This window comes from Pleuronectes platessa, chromosome 22, assembly GCF_947347685.1.
Source record: "Pleuronectes platessa chromosome 22, fPlePla1.1, whole genome shotgun sequence".
NCBI classification, from domain to species: Eukaryota; Metazoa; Chordata; class Actinopteri; order Pleuronectiformes; family Pleuronectidae; genus Pleuronectes; species Pleuronectes platessa.
In genome coordinates, this window is record NC_070647.1 from 8,057,016 (window position 1) to 8,078,810 (window position 21,795).

General features: G+C 40.4%; 1 protein-coding gene across 1 annotated transcript; it reads right to left on the bottom strand.

Annotated features, from left to right (window-relative positions):
• Positions 1 to 6,072: 6,072 nt before the first annotated feature.
• etnk1 (ethanolamine kinase 1) lies at positions 6,073 to 21,458 on the bottom strand. Its single transcript, XM_053415028.1, has 8 exons — positions 21,118 to 21,458; positions 19,295 to 19,554; positions 18,807 to 18,947; positions 15,384 to 15,526; positions 10,366 to 10,449; positions 10,105 to 10,265; positions 9,012 to 9,085; positions 6,073 to 8,794 (listed from the first exon to the last, which is right to left on the bottom strand). Exons 1-8 carry the CDS (start codon positions 21,262 to 21,264, stop codon positions 8,722 to 8,724), a joined length of 1,083 nt encoding a protein of 360 aa, XP_053271003.1. The 5' UTR covers positions 21,265 to 21,458; the 3' UTR covers positions 6,073 to 8,721.
• Between the last annotated feature and the right edge of the window lie 337 nt (positions 21,459 to 21,795).

The window sequence follows — 21,795 nt, forward strand, 5'->3', positions numbered from 1 at the left end:
AAACTTCATATTATTTGAAATTTACAGAAATCTAGCCTCTTCTTTTATTTTTACTTTATTTGTTTTTAATCTTATAATCTGTCCTTTTCTTTGTGTTTGTCCGGAGATGTTTTTAATGCTAGGTTTTCCACAACGTAGACAATCATTTTCCTAACTAACCAATTAACTCAAATACCGAGAAAGGAGCCATGATTTACAACTGATGCCACAACTAAATCCAGACTTCTTGGGTTATCTTCCCAGGCCTTCAGACTGCGGTGGAAACTTTTAGTTACTGAGTTTAGTTCCAGTGTCTGGGAATAAAATCGCTTGGGAGGTTTCGGTCAAAAATGCCAAGTTTTTTTTCAAACATAGAAACCACTGTTTTCCTCGAAAATAAATTCCAGCCAGAATATGAAAAACTGGCAGGTGATTTCTCACAACGTCTCAGTGTTTAGAGCAGCTCCAGCATTCTCAAAGACTCATGTCTTCTGCCAGATTTAACAACAACAGATCTTATCCAGTTTTCCAAAGTGACTTCATTCTTCCTATTGGAAAGCAGGTGCTACACATCTTATGCTTTCTTGTCGTTGGAAAGCATCACCAAAACTCAACCAAAATTTTTTTAACAGTTTTATTTATGTAAATTCGGGACATTTAGTCCGACACATCCAAAACACCAATGCAATGCTTCGTTGATGGTCTCCCATTTATGGAACTTCCTATCATGTGTGTTTAGAAATGTGTTTTAATCATGACTGAAAGAAACAGTGATGGTTGGATGTAAACAGGCACAAACTGGGGAAATCTAATCAACCTTTGATAAGATTTGAAGGCTCTCTTGACATATTCTGACCGGACAGGAAACGTCACCCAAATACCCCAAAGCAAGAAAAGAAAGTGAGAAGAAACAAAAAAGGGGTTTCTCCTCCTGAGGCAGTGAATTGATAGAAAGCGATCCAGGCCATTTGTGACTAAGAAACCAATCAGGTATCACAGCTCTTATAACAGCCTTCGCTGTTGGACCAAAACAGTGAGAAGTAGGTGTAGTGAGGAGGTGTGTGTCCTGCGTGTGCGTCGTTGGGGGTGCGGGCGAGGCACAGCGAGCGGAGCGGATACAACCAGCAGACAATTAACAGAAGCATAAATATCTCGCTGTGCTTAAGCAAGCCATTAATCAGATATAAATAGAGCGAAGGAGCCCTTTGTGATTAACGAGGTGAGACTCGCTGCTAATTACTGACTCCCTCTCCTCTGGTAATTAGGTTGGCACGTTGAATGGGCATGAACGAGAAAGCCATGACCCCCCCCCCCCCCCCCCCCCCCCCCCCCCCCACGCACAACACACACACACACACACAACCTGCACTGTTCTTGATTGTAGTAAGATGTTTGAGCGTGTTTGTATGTGCGTCCCTGTCTCTCTTTTTCTTTTGTCTTTTTGTCATGTCAGGTTTGTTACCAGCCTTGACAACAGGGCTGTTCTCATTAAACCTACTGCAGTCTGTGTGTTTGTGTGTGTGTGTGTGTGTGTGTGTGTGTGTGTGTGTGTGTGTCTGTGTGTGTTTGTGTGTATAGCGAGAACTTACAGAGAGGTGATTTTGAGTTTATGTCTGTGTCATTGGAGAAACTATGTTATAAAGATAGAGCCACAACTTGGCAAGATGCAGTCAGGATGCAGTTTGATGACCAAGCAATACGGTAATCATGGGTCAGAATGACAACATGTCAACACATTAACACTGATCCCATTGCTTAGTTTAGCAATTCTGCAAACCGAAAACTTAAAAAAGGATTTAATCAAACCTAACTCTTTAGTAATATTATCGGAGGTAGTGCTGTTCAAAAGCATTTTTAGTATTAGTTCAACTCTAATGGCCACAAGTGCATATTTTCTGGAATCACAGATAACTTGAGTCAATTCACTGAAACGCAACCTAATAGTAACTTATATTTGTTTTCCGTTATTTAAATCAAAGTCAAAGAATTTATTTTCATATTCAAGGTCTGAATGCGAATTAACCGATACAGAAAAACAAAGTATAAAATGAAAGAAATGGTGATCATGATAACAAAGGAAGAAGTGAAAAGGGGTGAAAGCTTCCTGTATGATGATGTGTCAGGTGAGGTCTCCACCTCACTTAGTGCCTTGTAGCTGTTGCCTGAGCTCCGTTGCAGGTGTTTCAACCAAAAGACAAGTTGCAGGAGCTCGGACCCTAACCCACTGAGATTTAATTCCACCAAAGAGTCTGCTCTGCCTGCAGAAGAAATGAGACCAATGAGATGGTTCCACCCTCCACAGGGATTTCATCTTATGAGTGAATTGACCCCTCTGACGGATTCGCACATCCCAGCTGTGCCAGCTCTTCTCTTGGCCTCAGCGCCTGACTACCAACAGGCTGATTTCACTACCGCTCTCAGTCATACACACGCACACTGAGCTCCGGTGATGTACAACTGTAATCCATTACTACACACTTCTACCAACTGTCTTGGGTTGGAAGTGGCTACAATGACCTTTTTGTTGGAATTGAAATTAAGTGGAGGCAGAGAGGAGCCAATATTGGATCCTGTTGTTAATTAATGTGTGTATTATCCGGGTGGATGAAGCCAGGGGGAGGAAGTTAATTGAATTACAGTCAGTGAGTTGGATAATGCACTGTTGTAATTGTTGGACTGTATAAGACAGCGCTCACATTAGGGAGATGAAAGACAGGCCTGATTTGCTTCCAGAGAATGGTAAGAAATTACTTGTTTGGTTTTGGGGTGTGAGGCATGAATGGGTTTCTAATTTAACCCTTGGGATGGCGAACCGTAAACATGTGCACAACTAAAGCTTGTCCATGCACTCATCCCTCTTTACTTACAGCCCCTTTGCAGCACAGAAGCAAACTAACACAATACACAATCTCATTCTATAATGTTTTTTAGGTTTAAAAATTGTACGTGCAGAATCTACAAGCAAATATGGTCCTCCACAAAGAAAATCTGGCCCAGAGCAAAATATCGCACAACCTTAATGTAATGTTTTCTTCAGGAATTTTTTTTTATTGGCTTTGAATGGAGTGGTTCAATACGAGGCATATTAATGAGCTGCCTTTAATTTAAATATAGAAATCTATGTTAATAAGCATTAATATCCCAAACAATAAATGTGGAATAGGATTATTTTCGTACCCTGCGGTGAGCCTCCTGCCAGGTTTGGGGGAAGCTTGCACACGTGTTAATTTCTTTCTGTATGTTGTGCTGCCATCTAGTGGGCATGTCTTCTCACAACTCTCAGCAAGGTAGATATGTTATATTGAAAAAAAAACTGTCCCAGAACAGCCGCTCTTCATAAAAGGACAATAGATGTCAGGATATATTAATTATCTAGTGTTAACGGGACTTCATGGCAACACATTAGTGCAATAAAATATTCTATTTACATGATTCATGCAAATAAAGTGTTCAGCCACCAGACAGTGGATGCCATTCAGTGGAAAACTGACTTCTATGAGCAGAATTCCCACTCTAAATATATTTAAACAAAAAAGGACTAAATTGGTTGCAATCTCATATAGGAGGACCAATTAAAGGGATGATTGCAAATGCACAATTGCGTAATTTGTATATGCAACCCATACGTAAATCATGTTTAGTTAGCTTCCAAATGTAGAGAGGAAATTAGACATTGGCTTTCAGACACCTATAAACATAATACAATAATAATATTGTCTCTAAACTTCTTTGGCCAGGAATGTGGTCATTTGGTTACTGGTTATGTTAAACTTCAACAAAGACTTTATAGCTATTTGATCCACATAAAAACAGCTGTAAATTACTATAAACTGGGTAATACAACCTTAAGGGCTGTTCAGTCACACCTGTTTCTAAAACACTTTTTGAAGCGAAGAAGGTTATTTTGTATTTTACTGCCCTATTATGGTGTCATACATCGAATTCAGGTGGTCAAATCCCTTCAAATCAATGTTAATATTCTACAAACACGTTCTATGTGTATGGTACAATTTTCTTGTCTATTACTGAAAGTATTCGCTTACTTGAACTTGAACTGATACATGAATCAAGAGCATGCAGAAGTAGCTTTAAATATTAGTTTTCTGTTTGTCCAGATTATATTTTCCTATGAAAGCTAAAAAACTAAACTATAAATGAAGCACCTCTCATAAATAAATAGCAGACATGCAGAACTATTGACATATACCACATACATTACACATACATTTATTGACATACACCACATACATTCCTTTGACCTCTTTATTACACTCTGTAGAACAGTCAACACTTTGTACCACACACCCCAGCTCCCTGTTTCAATTCACACACACACAAAGTAGAACACCAACAGCAGATAATGAGCAGACCTTGGCCTAAAATCTCTCCCCCACAACACACTCAGGCAGCTGCTTTGAGGCAGGAACATTATGACCTCTGGTAGCCACGACAATGGAGTGCACGTACGATATCTTCATCACGCGACATTCCAAGAGGATGAGGCACTGTCACGTCCAGATGCATCTAGTACATCTAGTTTTGACCAATCCAAGACGAACCCCAGTCACGCCCAATATATCAATATATAACCTATGTGCGCACTCTGTTTAAGCGCCTCTTTTCCTGTGCAGGCTCCTGCGTAGAACTAGAGACCCATGCATGTTCAATTGCTGGACACCGCGTTTTCCTGACCTGTGACCTCTGAATAAACTTGCTTAATTTCAACTCCTCTCCTTTGATTTTCCAACCGCAACAAGAACAAAAAAAAAAAAGGCTAATTCAAAGACCTGTGTCATCAATTATGTCCTAAACTTCAACAAGAGCTAAACATGGTGGAACTCTGCCACAGAAAAGACATTGAAACAGCAGCTCGCTAAGACACCGACAGACACAAGGAGGAAATGACTCACCTTTTTGGACGTGTTTCTTTCTTTAAGGATGTTTTCGTGTCTTCTAGTGACCCAGCGCATGTTTCCTTCAGTGGTCGCTCCTTGGTTGACAGAACTTCTCCTCCCCTATCCATTTCTAAGCTAGCAAAACATGCTAGCTTAACTGATATCTCATCGTTAGCATTCACAACACTGGGAAACGGGTAAAGCCCTTAAGCATCAGTTTGTATGGTTGAAATCGAGCATAAATTAAATGGGTTAGTGTTTGTTGTGAGGTCATTAAGTACTTTCTGTCTTTCTCTCTCTTTAAGCCTTTCAATTAGAAGACACATTACGAGGCTAGCTGGTGTTTTTGAGCCATTAGTCCAGAAGGGGCGCTGTTTACCTCAATTAAACTGAACACCGAGTGTCTGTCAAAGCGTCTCGATCGCCCTCTTGTGGCTGGCTATAGAACCCATCTCCTGTTGGATTATCGGACATGGACCAAATTAAAAGTCAACAAATATATAAGAGAAGATAACTTATTATAATTGTATCGATCCACACACCAGGGAAATTCATTTGTTACAGCAGCAGGCACGTCAGAATTAGGTAGGCAGGAGAATGCAAAAATATAAAAGACAATGGAATAAAATAAAAAGAAGGCACATTATATACACCTTCCATTTTAGTTGTTTGTATGGAAATGTTGTAAAGTTAAGTTGAGTGGCAGAGGATGATTGCACGAGCAAGAAGACAAATCTTTTATACATGAATATGCGATATTGTGACATGCAGATGACACAAATGTAAAAAAAAAAGTAATTTACGTTAGAAATAGTGCAAATAGTATGATTAGAGTGACATGGGAAAAAAACAGTGCACTATTTGTGGAAATGAAGGACCTGCGGAAGCATTCCTTCTTGCACTTTGGATTGAGCAGTACAGCGGCTTCATACCACCATCATTACTGAGCGGACTCGGGTGGATGATGGTAGCGCTCGGCTTGGGATATTTTGGCTTCATTCCTAAATAGTGTGGCAGTGGAGAAATGTTGTTCACCTTTTTATACAAACTATTGTAATGTGACAGACATTTTTTAAGTCCTTTAAGATAAAGTAAAAGTAATACTTTGGTAGGTTGATGGCAGGTAATGTTAAGTTTAAAAGAATATTGTCCTTTTCCTAATATTCCTGTTAAAACACATGATGAAAGAGGAGACAAATAAAGGGTAAATAGACTTTATTTTTTCAAAGCACTTTTACAGTATTGGAAATTTCATTTTTTTATTTCACCTCTTACCCCAGGCAACTATTCACTTTAATGCAACTTTTAGAAAAAAATAAAATAAAAGAACTCCTTCTATGTACATTATTTCTCATTTGAGAACAAGCAAAGATATTATTACATTTGTTTACTGTACATATAAACATATGCTACAGTGGCCACAGATTTTTTATTTTACAACATTAAATACAAACACAAATGTGTATGTAGTGCTGAGATGACCTTTGATATACAGTGAAAATGCATTAGTTTCAGATGGATGGGAACATATTTCAGCAGTATCATTTTGAATATTCAGATTATGTTGCAGTTGAAAAGACAAACTGCATTGATTTGTGTGCAGATTATGCGTAAACGGGGCGTGACAGTGTCCTAAATCGACACCAAACAGAAAACAATCTTTCACCGAACCATCACACTTTCCTCCACCAGAACTTTGAGCAGTTAACAGAGTCCCTTACCACCGAGTGCGCACTTATCCAAGGTTTTCACATTTAAAGCCAACATTCACACATTTCATATTCATGTCAGCCCGACTCAAACTCCCATCTTAATTCACTAGCTTGAAAGACACACCACACAAAATTAAAAGACAGAAGAGGACAGGACTAGCCTTCAAACTTCAAAATGTACAAAGTAGAGAGCGTTCACAGACACACGGGCAGACTAACACAACAATGTCTCCTTATTCAGTACTGTCCAGGAGTGTATATATAATTGGACAATCAGGCTTCGTCAGTAAGTCTTGTCACAGAGCTTTGCAAACTTGTTACAGCAGCAGGCACCTGAGCAAATGTGTTATAAGCAAATTAGTTTCACATTTACATAATGTTGCCCTTTTCACACTTAACATTTTTAAACTCTTTACTAAAAACACTATATGCCCAGATGCCACGTGCAACTGCACCATCAAACATCCACACACTCTCAAAGACCTCAACCCTAACATTTCCATTTAAATAAGTATAAAAACAGTCATTTTTAGTAAGTCTATATAATCGTCTGTCTAGTCCTCTTTGTGCTATATGGAAAATGATACAGTGTGCATTATGTACAAGCAAAAAAACAAGTCAGCACTTTGGTGTAGGCTCGTAAGGGGCTCCCAAAGCTTTTTTATAAACCTAATATGAATATCAAGAATGACTGACAGCAGCTTTCTTTTTACAGTCCAACAGATGGCGCTATTGCTCCTTGGGTCCCACTAACAGCTGACTTCCAGTCATATGTGTATATATATATATATATATATATATATATACACATCATTTCAACCTCTATGCACCAACTTCAACGTCACTTTCTTTTTAGCCCAGATTCCACTTGTTTACAGACTTTCATGTTGAAATTGGATACTTCAGATGGTGAGTGCTGTCAATCCAATCTGGCATAAGAGCGAGGCCATAACATTCATTTGTGAATGAAAACTGGTCTAGAGAACTAAAATGGTCAGGCCTAAGTTCAATGACTTTCCCTGACATGGAGTGGACAGTATAATGGTTTGGTCTCTTTCTAGTCCAGCATGGTTTACAGTTCAGGTCACAGTGAAAAACTGACACTGCTAACTTATCATGTGACCTACAACCACATTCCCCCGTCTAGCGTTATGAACATGGAATGTTCAAATTACAGTGAGTTGCCTTTTTGTCCCAAGTTATGATGTAGACGAAAAAAACTTAAATAACAGTGAAAGTCTCTCTCAAGTAAAACGGCTGCTCAGTGATACTGCCATTTCAGCTCGAGGGAGAGGTTAATATGTAAACACAAGATGCTTTACTACAAGTTTATGTTTCTACCGTCAGCCTAGAAAGCCAAAACACAAACCCTTAGCGCACACTACGCAGCAACAACAATGACATGGCTATTCTGGTGCACCACCCATGCACAGTATGCTGGAGGAAAATAAGGGTGAAAACAAGAGTCACAAGGCAGGCCACAAGTATTTGTTCCTCTTGTGGTGTGGTTCGTATCACATGGGATTGAAAGGATAGCACTGGCCTTTTCCATCTTGACTTTTTCATCTTGGTTTCTTGGTAAACAAAGTGGGCTTTGTGTTGATGTCATATTAATTTGATCATTCGCAGGGCAGGCTCTCAAGGGGTTTCCCCATGACTGTGCATATGAGAAAGGGGTCTCTCCCGGCGATCAGATTATTGTTTGGGCCACTTGTCAGTCATGTTGAGTTGTTGCTATGTAATGGTTTATAAATGAGGCATTACTGTCTTACTGTTTATAGTTATTTGAGCTGTGAGAAAAGCTTTTAACACATATGCTGATATCATGTTAATATCATAATTGATACTAGAACAACTGAAATCACCACAACAATGTGAACTTCACATGGCACCCATCATATTAATTTGTTTAACAAAGATTTGACTGGATATGATGACCAAGACTGTGGTTCCTTCAATCTCTAAGGGTTAAGGGCCCTGGAGGGGACCTGCAGGCACTGAACGGGACAGACTGTCAGTCTGGCTCTTCCCCAAACAGACCCCTAGAGGGCGCTCAGCTATCGGTAAGTGAGGCGCAGAGGAGGTTGGAAGGGAGGAAGGGCAAGGCGGAAGAGAACACGAGGGGTTGAGGGCTTTTACTCAGGTAAGGTCAACCCAAGAACCTCAGGTTTCATCTTTAAGTACTGGTTGAAGCGCAGGACGGCATATCTGAGAGAAGGGACACACAGATAAATAACACGATAAGATACATGACATGTAATGAGAAATAAGTGTTGGACTACTCAGGCACACTGTGTACTGATGACACACACATTAATCTGCATGCTTAACATTTTGTTCTTAAACATATGATTAAATGGCTAAAGGCTGCAGGGCTGAGCAGACTTAGATAGCTCATGATAAAGTTTGCTTGTTGGCTACATACCCTAAGAAGTCAAAGTCGATGGTTGAGAACTTGGCCTGAATCAGAGCCCAGAGACCCCAGATGAAATGAGATGCCTTGAAACAGGGGAGAAATCAACAGGGAGGATTAGCAGGTACTCACGACTAAATGTTAATTTGTGCTAATTGCCCAACACAGCTCGCTCAAGCATGTAATAAGCTGCCAGGAGCCCTATAGCAACAAGAACAAATAGCTGACACAAACACACAATTGCTTCAGTCGCCCATCCTCCACACTGCCCTTGTTTCCTCTTGACAGTAAACAAGGCAGCATGCCGCCCAGGGGAGAGTGCCCTGGTTCCAATGTTGTCACAAAGCGTGACTCCCTTATACAGGTGGCATCAGTGACCGCATCACAAGTATCCCTCTCAGAGCAGGTAGCGCAGGTTATGGTAAAAGTCACTCTGTGCTCTGTTTAACCCACATCACTTTGTAAGTGGTGTTTGCTGGGCCAACACCTGTGGCAGCAGGGATGGAAAAATCTATTCATAAGAATCCCAGTGTAACATTTTTCCCAGTGCAGCAGTTATGGAATGGAACCGAATTGACAGCGTAGAGCAATACCTATACCAGTATATATATTAACGCCAACATATATTTTAATTGTTAATTAACTTTAGCTATGATAATTTACTTTCCATCAGCCTTCACTATGTCACAGTACATCAAGTAGGCAAATAGAAAGATTAAAAGAACTAATCGGACAATATTTTTGCATCCAAAAGAAGGTCAACCCGACTTGGTTGTAGACGTTTAGCCTGTCTTGCCTGGCCAAAATGTGGACATTGTTGTCTTCAAATGAATGTCCTTTGTCCTTTAGATGTAGGTGGACTGCTGATCCCTGACATGAGGAGCCTCAGTGTGTTGGCACGTCTTGGATGAGAAACACATTGAATCTCAACAAAGTCCAGTTGACCAGCATTTAGCCCTCGGATATAACATGACTAAGAATCTCCACATACATAATCATGCAACCCATAAGTCTAGGCTCTTTTCCTGCAAATCTTTAACATAAAATTATCGAAGCATATACTTTATCAAGTGTGATTTAAAAATAAACATGTCCTAATGCTCACCAGGGCAAATCGGTTTACTTGGACGTAAAGGATCTCAACCTCTCTGTCAGTCACGTCGGTACCCTGGGCTTTGTGGTCCTTATAGGCCTCCAAGTAGGAGCGCAGCCACTGCAGCTGAAAGGCCCGATCTGGGTAGTGACTATAATCCACCTCATTCAGGCCTGGAAACAATAAAACACACACACACAAGTTAAAAGACTCATATTTCTGTCGACATTGCACACGTTTTTTTAATTTATGTGTACCAAGAACTGTACTTACCAGCAAACTCATTGAAATGATTCCCAATGTCGTAGGCTTGGTAATTGTACCCAGCATATTCGTAGTCAATGAACTTTACATTGCCTGGAAAGAGAAGCGGCATTGTTTAGACAAAGACACGGGCATCAGACCAAATGATTATGTTGTGTTTTCCCTTTTGATAACTGAGAATATCAAGTTTTTTTATGTCTAACTTTCTTCCTGTCTGACTGGACTGGCTCGCGAGGTAGCCGATTGAGGGGCAAGGAGTAAGAGTTTGCATTTTGAGGGAAGTAGACTATAGAGACAGACTTTAGCACGGTAAAAAAAAGAAATAAGGGGAATTACAGAGAAACACATTTAGACTAGAGGGACGCTTCTGAAAACAATTACTGGCAAACCTATAATAAGCATGCAGTTGAGAAAAAAGATTCAATACATATGTTTAGAATTAAAGCTGTTAATCGAATGAGAGCATTGCTATGCTTTTAATTTTTTTAATAAGATATATCTAGGGACTACATGAAAGCAATCAAGATAGCTTGCACATCTTCATTGGGTTTGAGCAGTCCGCCTCCAATGGTATCTTAACAGTGGATTTACGAGTAACTGGGTTATCAGCCTTTTTCCAAGCAACCACAAAATATGCAGCTGGGATATATTAGCATAGATGAAAATGTGCAAAGCCTGATGCAAGACATGGAGCACATACAAACGTGAAGGGGTAAAAAAAGAATGCAGATGTCTTTTCAAAGAATGTTTTTGACACATGCAAAGAATAAATGGAAAAAATATTCTGTTAAAGTTTTGTTTTACATGGATGGGGAAAAGGTAAAATGAGGAGAAAGCAGAGGGACAACGGACAGAAGATAGTGATATACAAAGTGGATTTAGAAAAGTAAAGTTCCAAAACAGATGTACAGCAACACACTCTTTATTGACTTACATTTAAAAATGCACTTCATGCTAACAGAGTAAGTGACAGCCAACAGGAAATTGAGTTCCTGGCTACAGATTGTAAAATACATTCTAAGTCACCATGAGTCTCTAAGTGCCCCTGAAATGTGAGTGCAGATTAAAGACGACCATTTCCATGTAACTTCAAATCCAATGTTAAAGTACAGCGAGGAAAGGTCCAAGAATGTGTTGCTGTCCGACTTCATTTGTAGGTCTATGACTGGATTTACACCGGGCATTGAAATGTGTTTTTATATATAGATTGTATCTAGATGAATTTAATCTAATTACATATATTAATTTGTATTAATTAGCAGCTGCAGTGTCCAGATCCTGGTGAGATCACATCGTCCACTTTGCACTATTCCAAAAGATAACAAACTAAAAATAGAGGAAGGGTAAAAGGAGATGGTAGCCATTTGTTATGCTCAAGGTTGTCTTTTAATATAACCATGGGACAGAATTTGTTTTCTTGCCCGTCTGATAAACGGGACTACAATCAGTCCTCAGTGCATCCTGGGTACATTTACACCTGTATTTTCATGTTTTAAAGCGATTTGCAATTGCAATCTTAATACCAAAAATGCATTTTAATGCCAGGTGTAAATGGGGTAAATAAAAAAAACAAGAGGTACCTGTGGGAAGCACAGAAAAAAGTGGTTGAAGAGGTTGACCTCAAAATACAAACCCTTACGTTTACAAGCCCGATTCTTAGTGGCATTAACACAAACAAGGGATTTTGAAGAAATATTTATTAAATTAAATGTTTTTATTTTGGCCTTAGCTGACTACTTTTCCCTTACATATGAAACATTATTTTTTTAAGGTGTTGCTTGACTACAAGAAAGACACTTTGAGGTGGGTTACCAGCCGGCGTGTAGGTCCTAGCGGGACACAACTGAACACCTCCGGGCAGTGGCTATAGCCCCCCTGTGCAGCAGATGAAAAGGTTGGGGCAAACACATCTTTCACACATGCTTACTCTCTCACTGACACATTTGTCTTTTATCCATTCTTGCTCCCACGCACAATGGCGAAACATCAGGCCTTGCAGCCAATCTCCAATGCCTTTTCTCTCCCCCCCACCTCCACCCTCAAACATGCAACCTCACATCCCCTTCCCGCAACACTCCCCTTCAACGCTCCCTTCCCATTGGTCAGCTGTGAACCCAATAGCGTGACAACTCTGCTGCTTCTGCAAATTATAGAAACTTTGAGCGGCTTCCTGGCTGCTGACCTGCAATATTTTGTGGCTCTTGGGACCAATTAAAATGAGTGTAGATTTTTTGTTTCTTTTCTTTGCAAACAGCCGAGTAATGTGAGATTGAAGAAGGCAAACTTAGTCTGTGATTGAGGCTGCTAGTTTAGACAGAAGAAAAGTAATGCAGCACTTTGTAGGCAGTGTTTTAAAAAAAAGTTTTTACAGAAAGTAAGAAAACTAAGAATAATTATTGAGCTTTAACCACCTCTGTTGACAGTTTTATCAATACAGGAAGTGGTGGCTTCCCTTGGCAGGGTAGCGGTTTTAACTCAGCTGACAAAGCTGAGCAGAAGTGACAGGAAGAAGTGTTGTAGCTTTTTACTTTCTTTTCCTGCCTACTCTGTTTTCAACAAAAGAATGTAAGTGCTGGGTACTACAAGGATTACTACGACGATGGTTCAGACAGCCTGAGCGGACAGTCAGAAATGTAGTGATCAGACTTAAAGCTCAAGTGCCTATACTCTTCTGTGGTGTTCCTTCCACTGTGGTTGTCAGTTGAAAGCATGGTGTTAAAAGTGTGTGCGATTACAGTTGATGCACTGGAATATTGGAAAGTCCCTTTCTATCCATGCTCTTAATAATACAACAGCTGTACTGATAACCACGGTCTTGTTTATTGAAGCATGAAACATGATTCTGCAAGTCTGCAAACTATTTAATTTCCTACAAAGAATTACGTGTCTGTACATAGGATCTATAGTAGACATTAACTCTACGATTTCGTAACTTGAGTCTTCTGGAAAATGCTAAGGACTTGGTGTAAAGGTATGAATGCGAGCCTCACAGTGGGCGATGGCCCACTTTTACTGACATTAAATACATGTTTTCTTGCTGAAGCAGTCAGAACTTGTTTGCTATACTATAGATTCAAATGAGATTTTGCAGTTGTGCATGTCAAATCCAACCTTTCCAAATACTCCTCGTCTGTGTGCTTAGGCAAAAAGCTTTCCCTTCATTTTGGCAGAAGCATGTTTCAGCTTTGAAAAGAATAAGGCTGATGATCTTCTATATGATTGTTAAGGTCAACAAATCCAATGAAATAAACTAAACCAACATGTGATTTTATCTTGTACTTCCCACAAACTGTGCCATTCGTTCTTAAAGGGTCATAGTTTATTTAAAATAAATGATGAATATCCCTTGTTTGTTTGAAGATCTTCCAGATGTCAGGGATCACCAGCAGATGTGACTCACACATCATCAGCTGTGTACCTCGGTGTCATTTTTTTTTTTATTTTATCACAAGACGACCTCAATCTATTCTTTAATTGAAAAAACTTTCGAACTTGTGCATTTTTAATAGTTAATAGTTTTAATAGCACTCTTTGGCTCAGAGGAATAGCTGTATAAAGCAATATTTGTTAGTTAAATATATATATTGTTGGTATTGGATGGATTTTTTGACAATTAAAAGCCTAAAGAATATCAAACATATCCTTTCAATCTTTTTGTCTGCCAAGTGAAAGATATTGGTGCTTTGAAATGGAAAATTGCAGCGTAAGGAGAAGTGACGAAAAGTAACTTTGTATTTAAGGCATTTGAATGGCGCTCAGTTAAATATATATATTGTTGGTATTGGATGGATTTTTTGACAATTAAAAGCCTAAAGAATATCATCAGACATATCTTTTCAATCATATTGTCTGCCAAGTGAAAGATATTTGTGCTTTGAAATGGAAAATTGCAGCGTAAGGAGAAGTGACGAAAAGTAGCTTTGTATTTAAGGCATTTGAATGGCGCTCAGAGTGACTCAAAGCAAATGCAAATCATAAAAAAAACAGTTGTAAACAGTATTGTAAGGAGCCTAGCAACAAGAAGTCAGAGGGAACTGGTGGCCAGGTAGCATTGGAGGGTGATAAGTAGATACGTGGCTCCTACTGATGCCATGAACTCATCCCGATTAGCCTGAGCAGTGGGCAGACTACGTGAGGGCCCTCAGAGCCGACTGTGCGTGAGGTTTGTCTCCCTCCATTGCCTCCCCAGGGGCAGGGCGGCGCAGGGCAGCCACAGCCTCGGCTGTCATTCCTAGGGGAGAAAGGCTAGACACAAGGAGCTGTGAGAAGGGCCCCGCCCCTCGCCGCACCCGACGAGGGGGCTGACAGCTCTAAACCCTCCCATAAACACCCACACCCCACCTCCCACATTCATAATATATACCCTATACTTTCACCCCTTTGCTTTTTGTTTCTAACCCATTTCAGCCCACCATTCCTCCGTTACAGTTTTCACTCAAGGACCGCTACAATTAAAGTCACTTAGAGCAAAAGTAAGCTAACAAGTTTGCCTGAGGACATGGTGCTAAAGCACCAAACACATGTGCTATCAATAAAACTGAGACTTGGTATGATGTAATGGCATTGTCTGTTGTTGGTTTTCCTTCTTTCGGGTTTCAGCACAGAATTAGAACAACAGATCAGAAAGAAAAATTTGGAAATTAATGAAATCCAAATTATAAAAGGTTTAACTGAGAATCAATGGTCAGGATCTAACAATGTGTAATTACTGAAATCTGTGACAAATGCAATGTTTAAATCCATCTTTGTGATTGCAAATATTACTGCAGTAAAGTTTATGGTGGTTTAAATGTGTTGTGTTTGCCTTATTTCAAATAAGAACTCCATCTGGAGCATTAGCAGAAAATCCAAATGATAGGACTGTCTGACTGTTCTAATTCTATGCCTGCAGCCCGATGCAAACACTGACAATGAGAGAAGCATGTCAACTAGGGTTTAGGAAGTGCACATAATGCAATTCTACCTGAGCGTAGGGACCAAATGCAGATAACACTACAACACAGTACAGGCATATATGGGATACTCACCTTCATCCTGATTGAAGATTATATTTTTGCAGAGCAGGTCGTTGTGGCAGAAAACTACGGGGGAGCCCAGCACCGACAAACTCTGCTGGAGCCACACCAGCTCTTCTCTGAGGCAGCGGGGGCTGGGCACCTCCATGCGCAACCTGGAGAGGGCAGAGAGTTACAGAGGGTGAGGATATTGAAAAGAAGTAGGAGTAATAATGCTGAGAGAGATGGAGGTAGTCAGTATGGGCAACTTGAAAGTAAACACAAAACAAAAGATGAATCCACAGAGAGTGGTTACAGATCTAGTCTTTAAGTTAAATAAACCACATTTCCCCAAAAATTAATCACATAAAATTAATCTGAGCAAAAGATTGAGTCAACCAAAACTATCCTTATTTCACTAATAGAAATAAAACCTGACTTTAGGTAAGTAAGTAATTATTAGTATTATTACAGTTGTTCAACATAAAATGACACAAAATTTCTGGCTGCCCAATTAAGTTTAATTCAATTACTATATTTGTCAGGTTATGCTAACATTTAGTCATAACAGACAATTACGATAAAGTTAACTATCCTGACTCGGATTTATCAGGTGATGATGACGTAATGTGAAAAATAACATTGGAAATGGAAAGAATCAGTTCTCATTTATACTTCACATTTTTATAAAAGAACCCTGAGATACTGCAGGTGTCACTGTCTCACAGGTATCTGCATTTCTGTCACTATGTTAATATTTGAATGTCATCGATGGAAATAAAAAATTAGGCTGAAAAAGGATATGTTTGTTTTGGATTCATTTGGGCACTGCAATACCTGAAGGTAGTTGTTATTGGCAGTGCCACTGTCAGTCAATCAAGACTCAATGGGGTCAAAGTGCCCAAAGTGTGTGACTGAATAAGATAATTGTGATACAGCACACGTGTATTAGTTGTGTACATCTGTTCTTTCATGTCAGGGCTGACACAATCTGAAACCAATATATCAAAATTTGAACTGAAGCCCCTTTCTTACAAACATGACACTTTGGACGTTTCAGGTACAGGATTAAAACACAAAAAATATGATACAACATAAAACAAATAAAATGAACACCAGGGTGAAAAAGCTGTATAAAAACCAATGATTAATACCTAATATCTGAATATGAGCTGGAACAAATTACCATGACATAAATTTAATATTAAGATTAAAACCCTTAATAAAAAAAGTTCAGGAGAAAAGTAGTATTTAGCAATGAAAAGAAAATCGAGTATCTTGGTGATCTGTTTAAAACAGATTATGGAAGAAAATATCTGAAATGGCGAGGTGATTTTAAGCTTTATAGACAAGTCAATGGAAACCTTTCAAATCCATTCTGAAGGAGGGCAAGCAGTCAGAGCAGTGTCTTACACAGTGGGGTAATATGATCCTTTTCTTTGTTTTGGTTAAGGCTAGCCTATTGAGCTGAGTATGTTTCGTAGTTTTCAGTAAGACTTTAAAGTGAAAAGGGAACTACAATAATCAAAAAAATCTGGTAACAAAGATGTGAATGAGCATTTCTGTATCGTTTAAAATGAAAAATGGGATGTTATGACCTTGTTAAAGAGTTCAATTAAGTTCTGAGTTTAAAATCACTCTTGGGTTTGTGACTTTGGTTTTACTTTTATGTAATGGACATTTAATAAAGAAAACTATTTAAGGCCAATGTATGCTTCTGCGTTTTGACGGACACGGACAGATAGGACCGCCCTCTCCAACGTGGAACGCCCTCTCCGTGCCTCTCCGAGGCTCCTCGGAGAGCTTTTCGTGCCGCTCTCATTTTTCTAACTACACGTCGAAATGACGGACAGCCCACGGATAGCACTTGGCTGTGATTGGTCCGCTAACGCCAGCATTTCGGAATGGAAACTTCCTGTTCCATTCCCTACATCACAATAAACCAAAATCACAACTACGACTCTATGATTAATGTGACAAGTGTGTTAAGCCAGCGGCGTTGTCCGGCTGACGGTGGCTGGTTAGAGCACTTACAGCATGTGTGTACGGTCACATACGGTTATAACGAACTTTGATAACGGGGTTAGCGGGCTAGCCACCATGCTAACTGCGGTGGGAACAGCGCAAAAACCCGCTGACTTTAATCCCACGGCTCTCATGACACTGTTTCTCAAACACCGTCAGGTTAGAAGCAAACACTTGGTAGTAGTTAGTATCGGGTGTCCGTGCTGACTGTGTGTGGAAGCTGGGGGGAGCTAGCTGCCTCCGTGTAGCTTCAAGCTGTTGCAGCTGTTGAATTAGCAACGCAGTTTGGAAACAAGACCGGGGAACCGCTGCGCTAAGACACGATAACAAAAGCATTTTGACCTGCTGGGTGTCACTTTATTCAGCAAAAACTGTCGCGTCATCAACATCCTTTTTCTGTTAGTTGCCATCGTTCACTGTGTGTGAGGAGCCGGGAGGACGTAAATAAACCAGCGTGGACTTCTTCTATATACCTCATGAGGTAGGCTTGTCTAAGCTCGACTTCCGTCTCGCCATCTACTGTTCTGGCGGTGAATTGTTTTCACAACAAAAAGGCTCGTAGAACTATAAATCAAAAAGGGTCTGTCCGATCCGTCCGTCCGTCATTCCGAAACGGACTCGGAGAAGCATACTGAGGCCTTTAGGCTTACATAAGAGTGATACAAGAAATTTAGAGTCATGGTGCTGTCTAGCTGAGGTGGTATTTACAACCCCCTCTGCAAGTTTGAAGTAACATTCTCTCACATTTCCAAGGTGCTGCTCTTTTAATTTTCACTGTTTAAAGAGAAAGCATCATAAACTCTGACATTATCTCTTTGGAATGCAATAGTTACAGTAGAAAACACGTTTGTCAAACCGGTTGAGATCATGAAAGGGATTCAACGCCCCTCTTCAGTCATGTGAGGCATGTCGAACACTGATAACGAAAACTCATCTGTTGTGCCATTGAACCTTGCGGTTGTTTAGATAATTTATGACACTGAGGTTGGGGTCATAATTCTATATTGAGGTAACTGAGAACAGATACAAGAGACAGAGTCAAATGTTCCAAAACAAATATAATTTAATAATTTTTTTGAATAATTAGGTGTAGTTAAATGTCTATAACAAAACACTTTTGATTATATAGTCCATCAGATCCATTCATTGTAGGGCTTGTAAATTTCCATGATCTTCTATATGAGCTCCAACACATACTATGGATGAGACTTGAAGAAGTACTGAACAGCTCTCTCTCTCTCTCTCTCTGAGAGGCATAATTTGCATAGATATTTGTTTATTTGAGAGGGCCTTATAGGAAAGCTGCCTTCATACATTACTTCCCTGTTAGTTTGCTACAGAGGTACTTTATAATAATTGATCTAGGGAAGAAAATCGGCCACATTTGTGGGCCTGGCAGTTTTCAATAACCCTGATACTATAGGGTCTCACCTGGCGTTCCGCTCAGGGTCCTTGAAGTGCCTGGGGATGAGAGCAAAGTACTTGCCCATCTTTAGCCACATGTCAGACTGGGGCACCCAGCCATTGTGGGCATGAATGGCATGGTACTTGGCCAGCTGCCTGGCAATGAGCCTGTAAGTACAGCAAGCAAAATGGGAAAATTTTAGTTAGAGCATGAGCGATAAGGTGGAATATGAGTCCAGGCTTCAGTCGTCATAAACTAAAAAGGTATAATCTTGTCAAGAAGTGAAATCTGAGCAAGACTCAGGTTACAGCAAAAAACCTTGTTATTTAGGTCATACTTTTGTGGATTAAGGGAAGAAAGGGAAAGCAGAAATAGAAAGGATAGTGGGGGAGGAGAAAAATATATGCAGTTAAAACTCTTGAGTATATTTGTGTTTGTGTCTGTAAAGGATACGCGAGTAGGGCGTAGACAAACCTATGCTTAAAGTCATATGACTTCCCAACAATGTGTTTACCTGAAAACAGGTTTGCTGCGAATGTGTTCAGGCTCCAGGGCAGTTCCTTGCAGAAATTCATAACACAAGCCATTATTGAAGGTACAGAAGAGGCGCGGGGCACAGCGATGTGCTTGTAGTACTCTGAAGCTTTTAATCTCATTCTCCCGGTCCACCAGCAGTTCGGTTTTGTTGCCGTAAATACGGACCAGCACCACATCCAGCATGACTGGACCCACATAGCAGCCCAGCAGCTTATTGGTTATTCCATCTGTGAAAAACTGTGTGTACAAATAGAAGAAAGAGTGAAAACATATTCTGTCCAGTGTTTTAACTACGTCACTTGAGGCCTATGGTTTGATGATAATGGGACCATCTTATGCCTAAACTCGAAGAGAGTCAGGGTCTGGCAAACAACAGGAAAAAGAGCACGACTTCATGATGCCCGAAAAAAGCTGGGCGTGTCTGTCTCTGTTGTGAAGCCTGGGACATTTCTGTATAGAGTGAGGACCCAACATACCAGCCAAATTGTTCACTCTAGGAGGGATTGTCTGAAAACGACAGGATCGTGAGGAATTTTATTTTTTTGCGTGATGAAGCAATGGCTGGCACTTTGCTGAGTTCCCACTTTGCTCCCATTGATGAGCGTAGGCAAAGGTTGCGGAGCATGTGATCGTCCTCGGTATGTTTACCAAGCAAAGCCACACACCCTAGTTTGTTTTGGGGAACTGAAAGTACTGAGCTTTCAGGGGATTCAAGGAATCGAGAGACTTTAATCTTATCAGCTTAACACGTGTATTATTAAGGAAGCGCAGAGTCAAATTTAGTGTGATTTAATGGATTCCATTACATATCACTGGGCTTTAAAGAATCCTCAAAGACAATTTACAGGGATTAAATAACAGAGAAACCGAATATAACACATGAACACAAATTAAATCCTTACTAATATAACATACGTCTGAAAACGGTAAAATTCCCACATTATTATCAAAATATAAAATACTTGTCATAATCATACATTTAAATATAAATTCGCACCATGACCCGCCATTCGAATGACAGACACACATTAAAAGAAGCTGTGAAGAGGTGGGTTTTAACTCATGGGACTTTACTTGACACAGGGACTGGAAATACTGTTCCCTTTGTTCCCTTATCAGTTTGTTTTACTGTCATGTTCCTCATCCCAAAAGTAAATACAAACAGTCTATAGGCATGTTATATAATACAAACATGTACAAATATAGAGTCTTTATGTTAGTAAGTGTGGGAGGTTCCCCAAGTTGTCATCATAGTCCAGAAACTCGTAGAAAATTTGTAGGGGGGTGGGGGGGTGCTGCATGATAATGATATAAACTGACGGACCCCCCCCCCCCCCCCCTCCCCTCTTAAAATATCTGTGTAACCCCCCCAGCCAAGTCGCAGCACGGGTCAGTCATTTCCCCACCAACACCGACATTACATAAGGTTTAGGTTAAGTATAGCGTCCGCGCAGAGGAAGCTGCGCCAGAAGCGTAGAGACTCCCACCGTCTGATCTGAGCTGACGCAGATGCAATTTTTTTTTAAAAACACAGTCATATCTAATAGGAGATAGTTAGCTAACACCTGTTTGGAGATATCATCTGCGCATCTGATACGGCTGCTAGCTGTCCGCGACATTATACCCTGGAGTCTCTTCTCCGTAAGAATAAGCTAACTTGAATGTGGGGGCACCTTGCTAGCTTAACTTGTAGCTACGCAGGGATGAATGTTGAAGCTAGAGGCAACACGGAGGCGTGTCGCATCGGGCAGACTGGCTGTAAAACACGATCAATCAAACAAATAAAGACATTAACCGCACCTTTATTTTAACCTCCGACGGCTTCCAGCTGGGTCTCAGCTCCTTGAGGAGTGTCAGTGCTCCGGGTCTGTAGTCAGCCTCGTCAACAGTCACGTCTATTTTGGGTACAGCTGGAGCCTCGTCCGGGACGTGAATGTAGTTGGCCATGGCGCTTTCTCTTGATTGCTCGGGAGCGGAGTGAGTCTCGGGCGGTGTTTGCGGTGGTGGTGTTTGAGTCGGTGTTGGTGCACACAGCGGTGGAGATGTGCGCAGTGTGTGGAGTGCTTGAGCGCCGGCGGGTGTCTGATCCTCGAGTGTTCGATTCTGCTGCTGCTGGTTTGCGACAACGCCTCTCGACAAGCCACACCCACCTGGAACACCAGGTCAGCCCCGATGCATGCTGGTCGCCGGATGACTCACTGAAACCACGTGTTGGTTTATTCCATCGTTGCGCACTGCCGGCAGGAGCAATTACAATGGCTTTATGTACGTTTCCATTAGTATTCCCTGTGCATAATATGTTCGGTTTTAGGTTAAGTTTTCTTCATTTGAGCTGTAGTGTTTTATATAATAAAATAATAACTAACATCCACACATTCATCTTTCTTATTATTACATACATTTTACATACATACTGTTTATCATTCCATTCTGTTCACTGTTCTTGTCATAGTCTTGCAAAGTTAAATTAAATAGAAT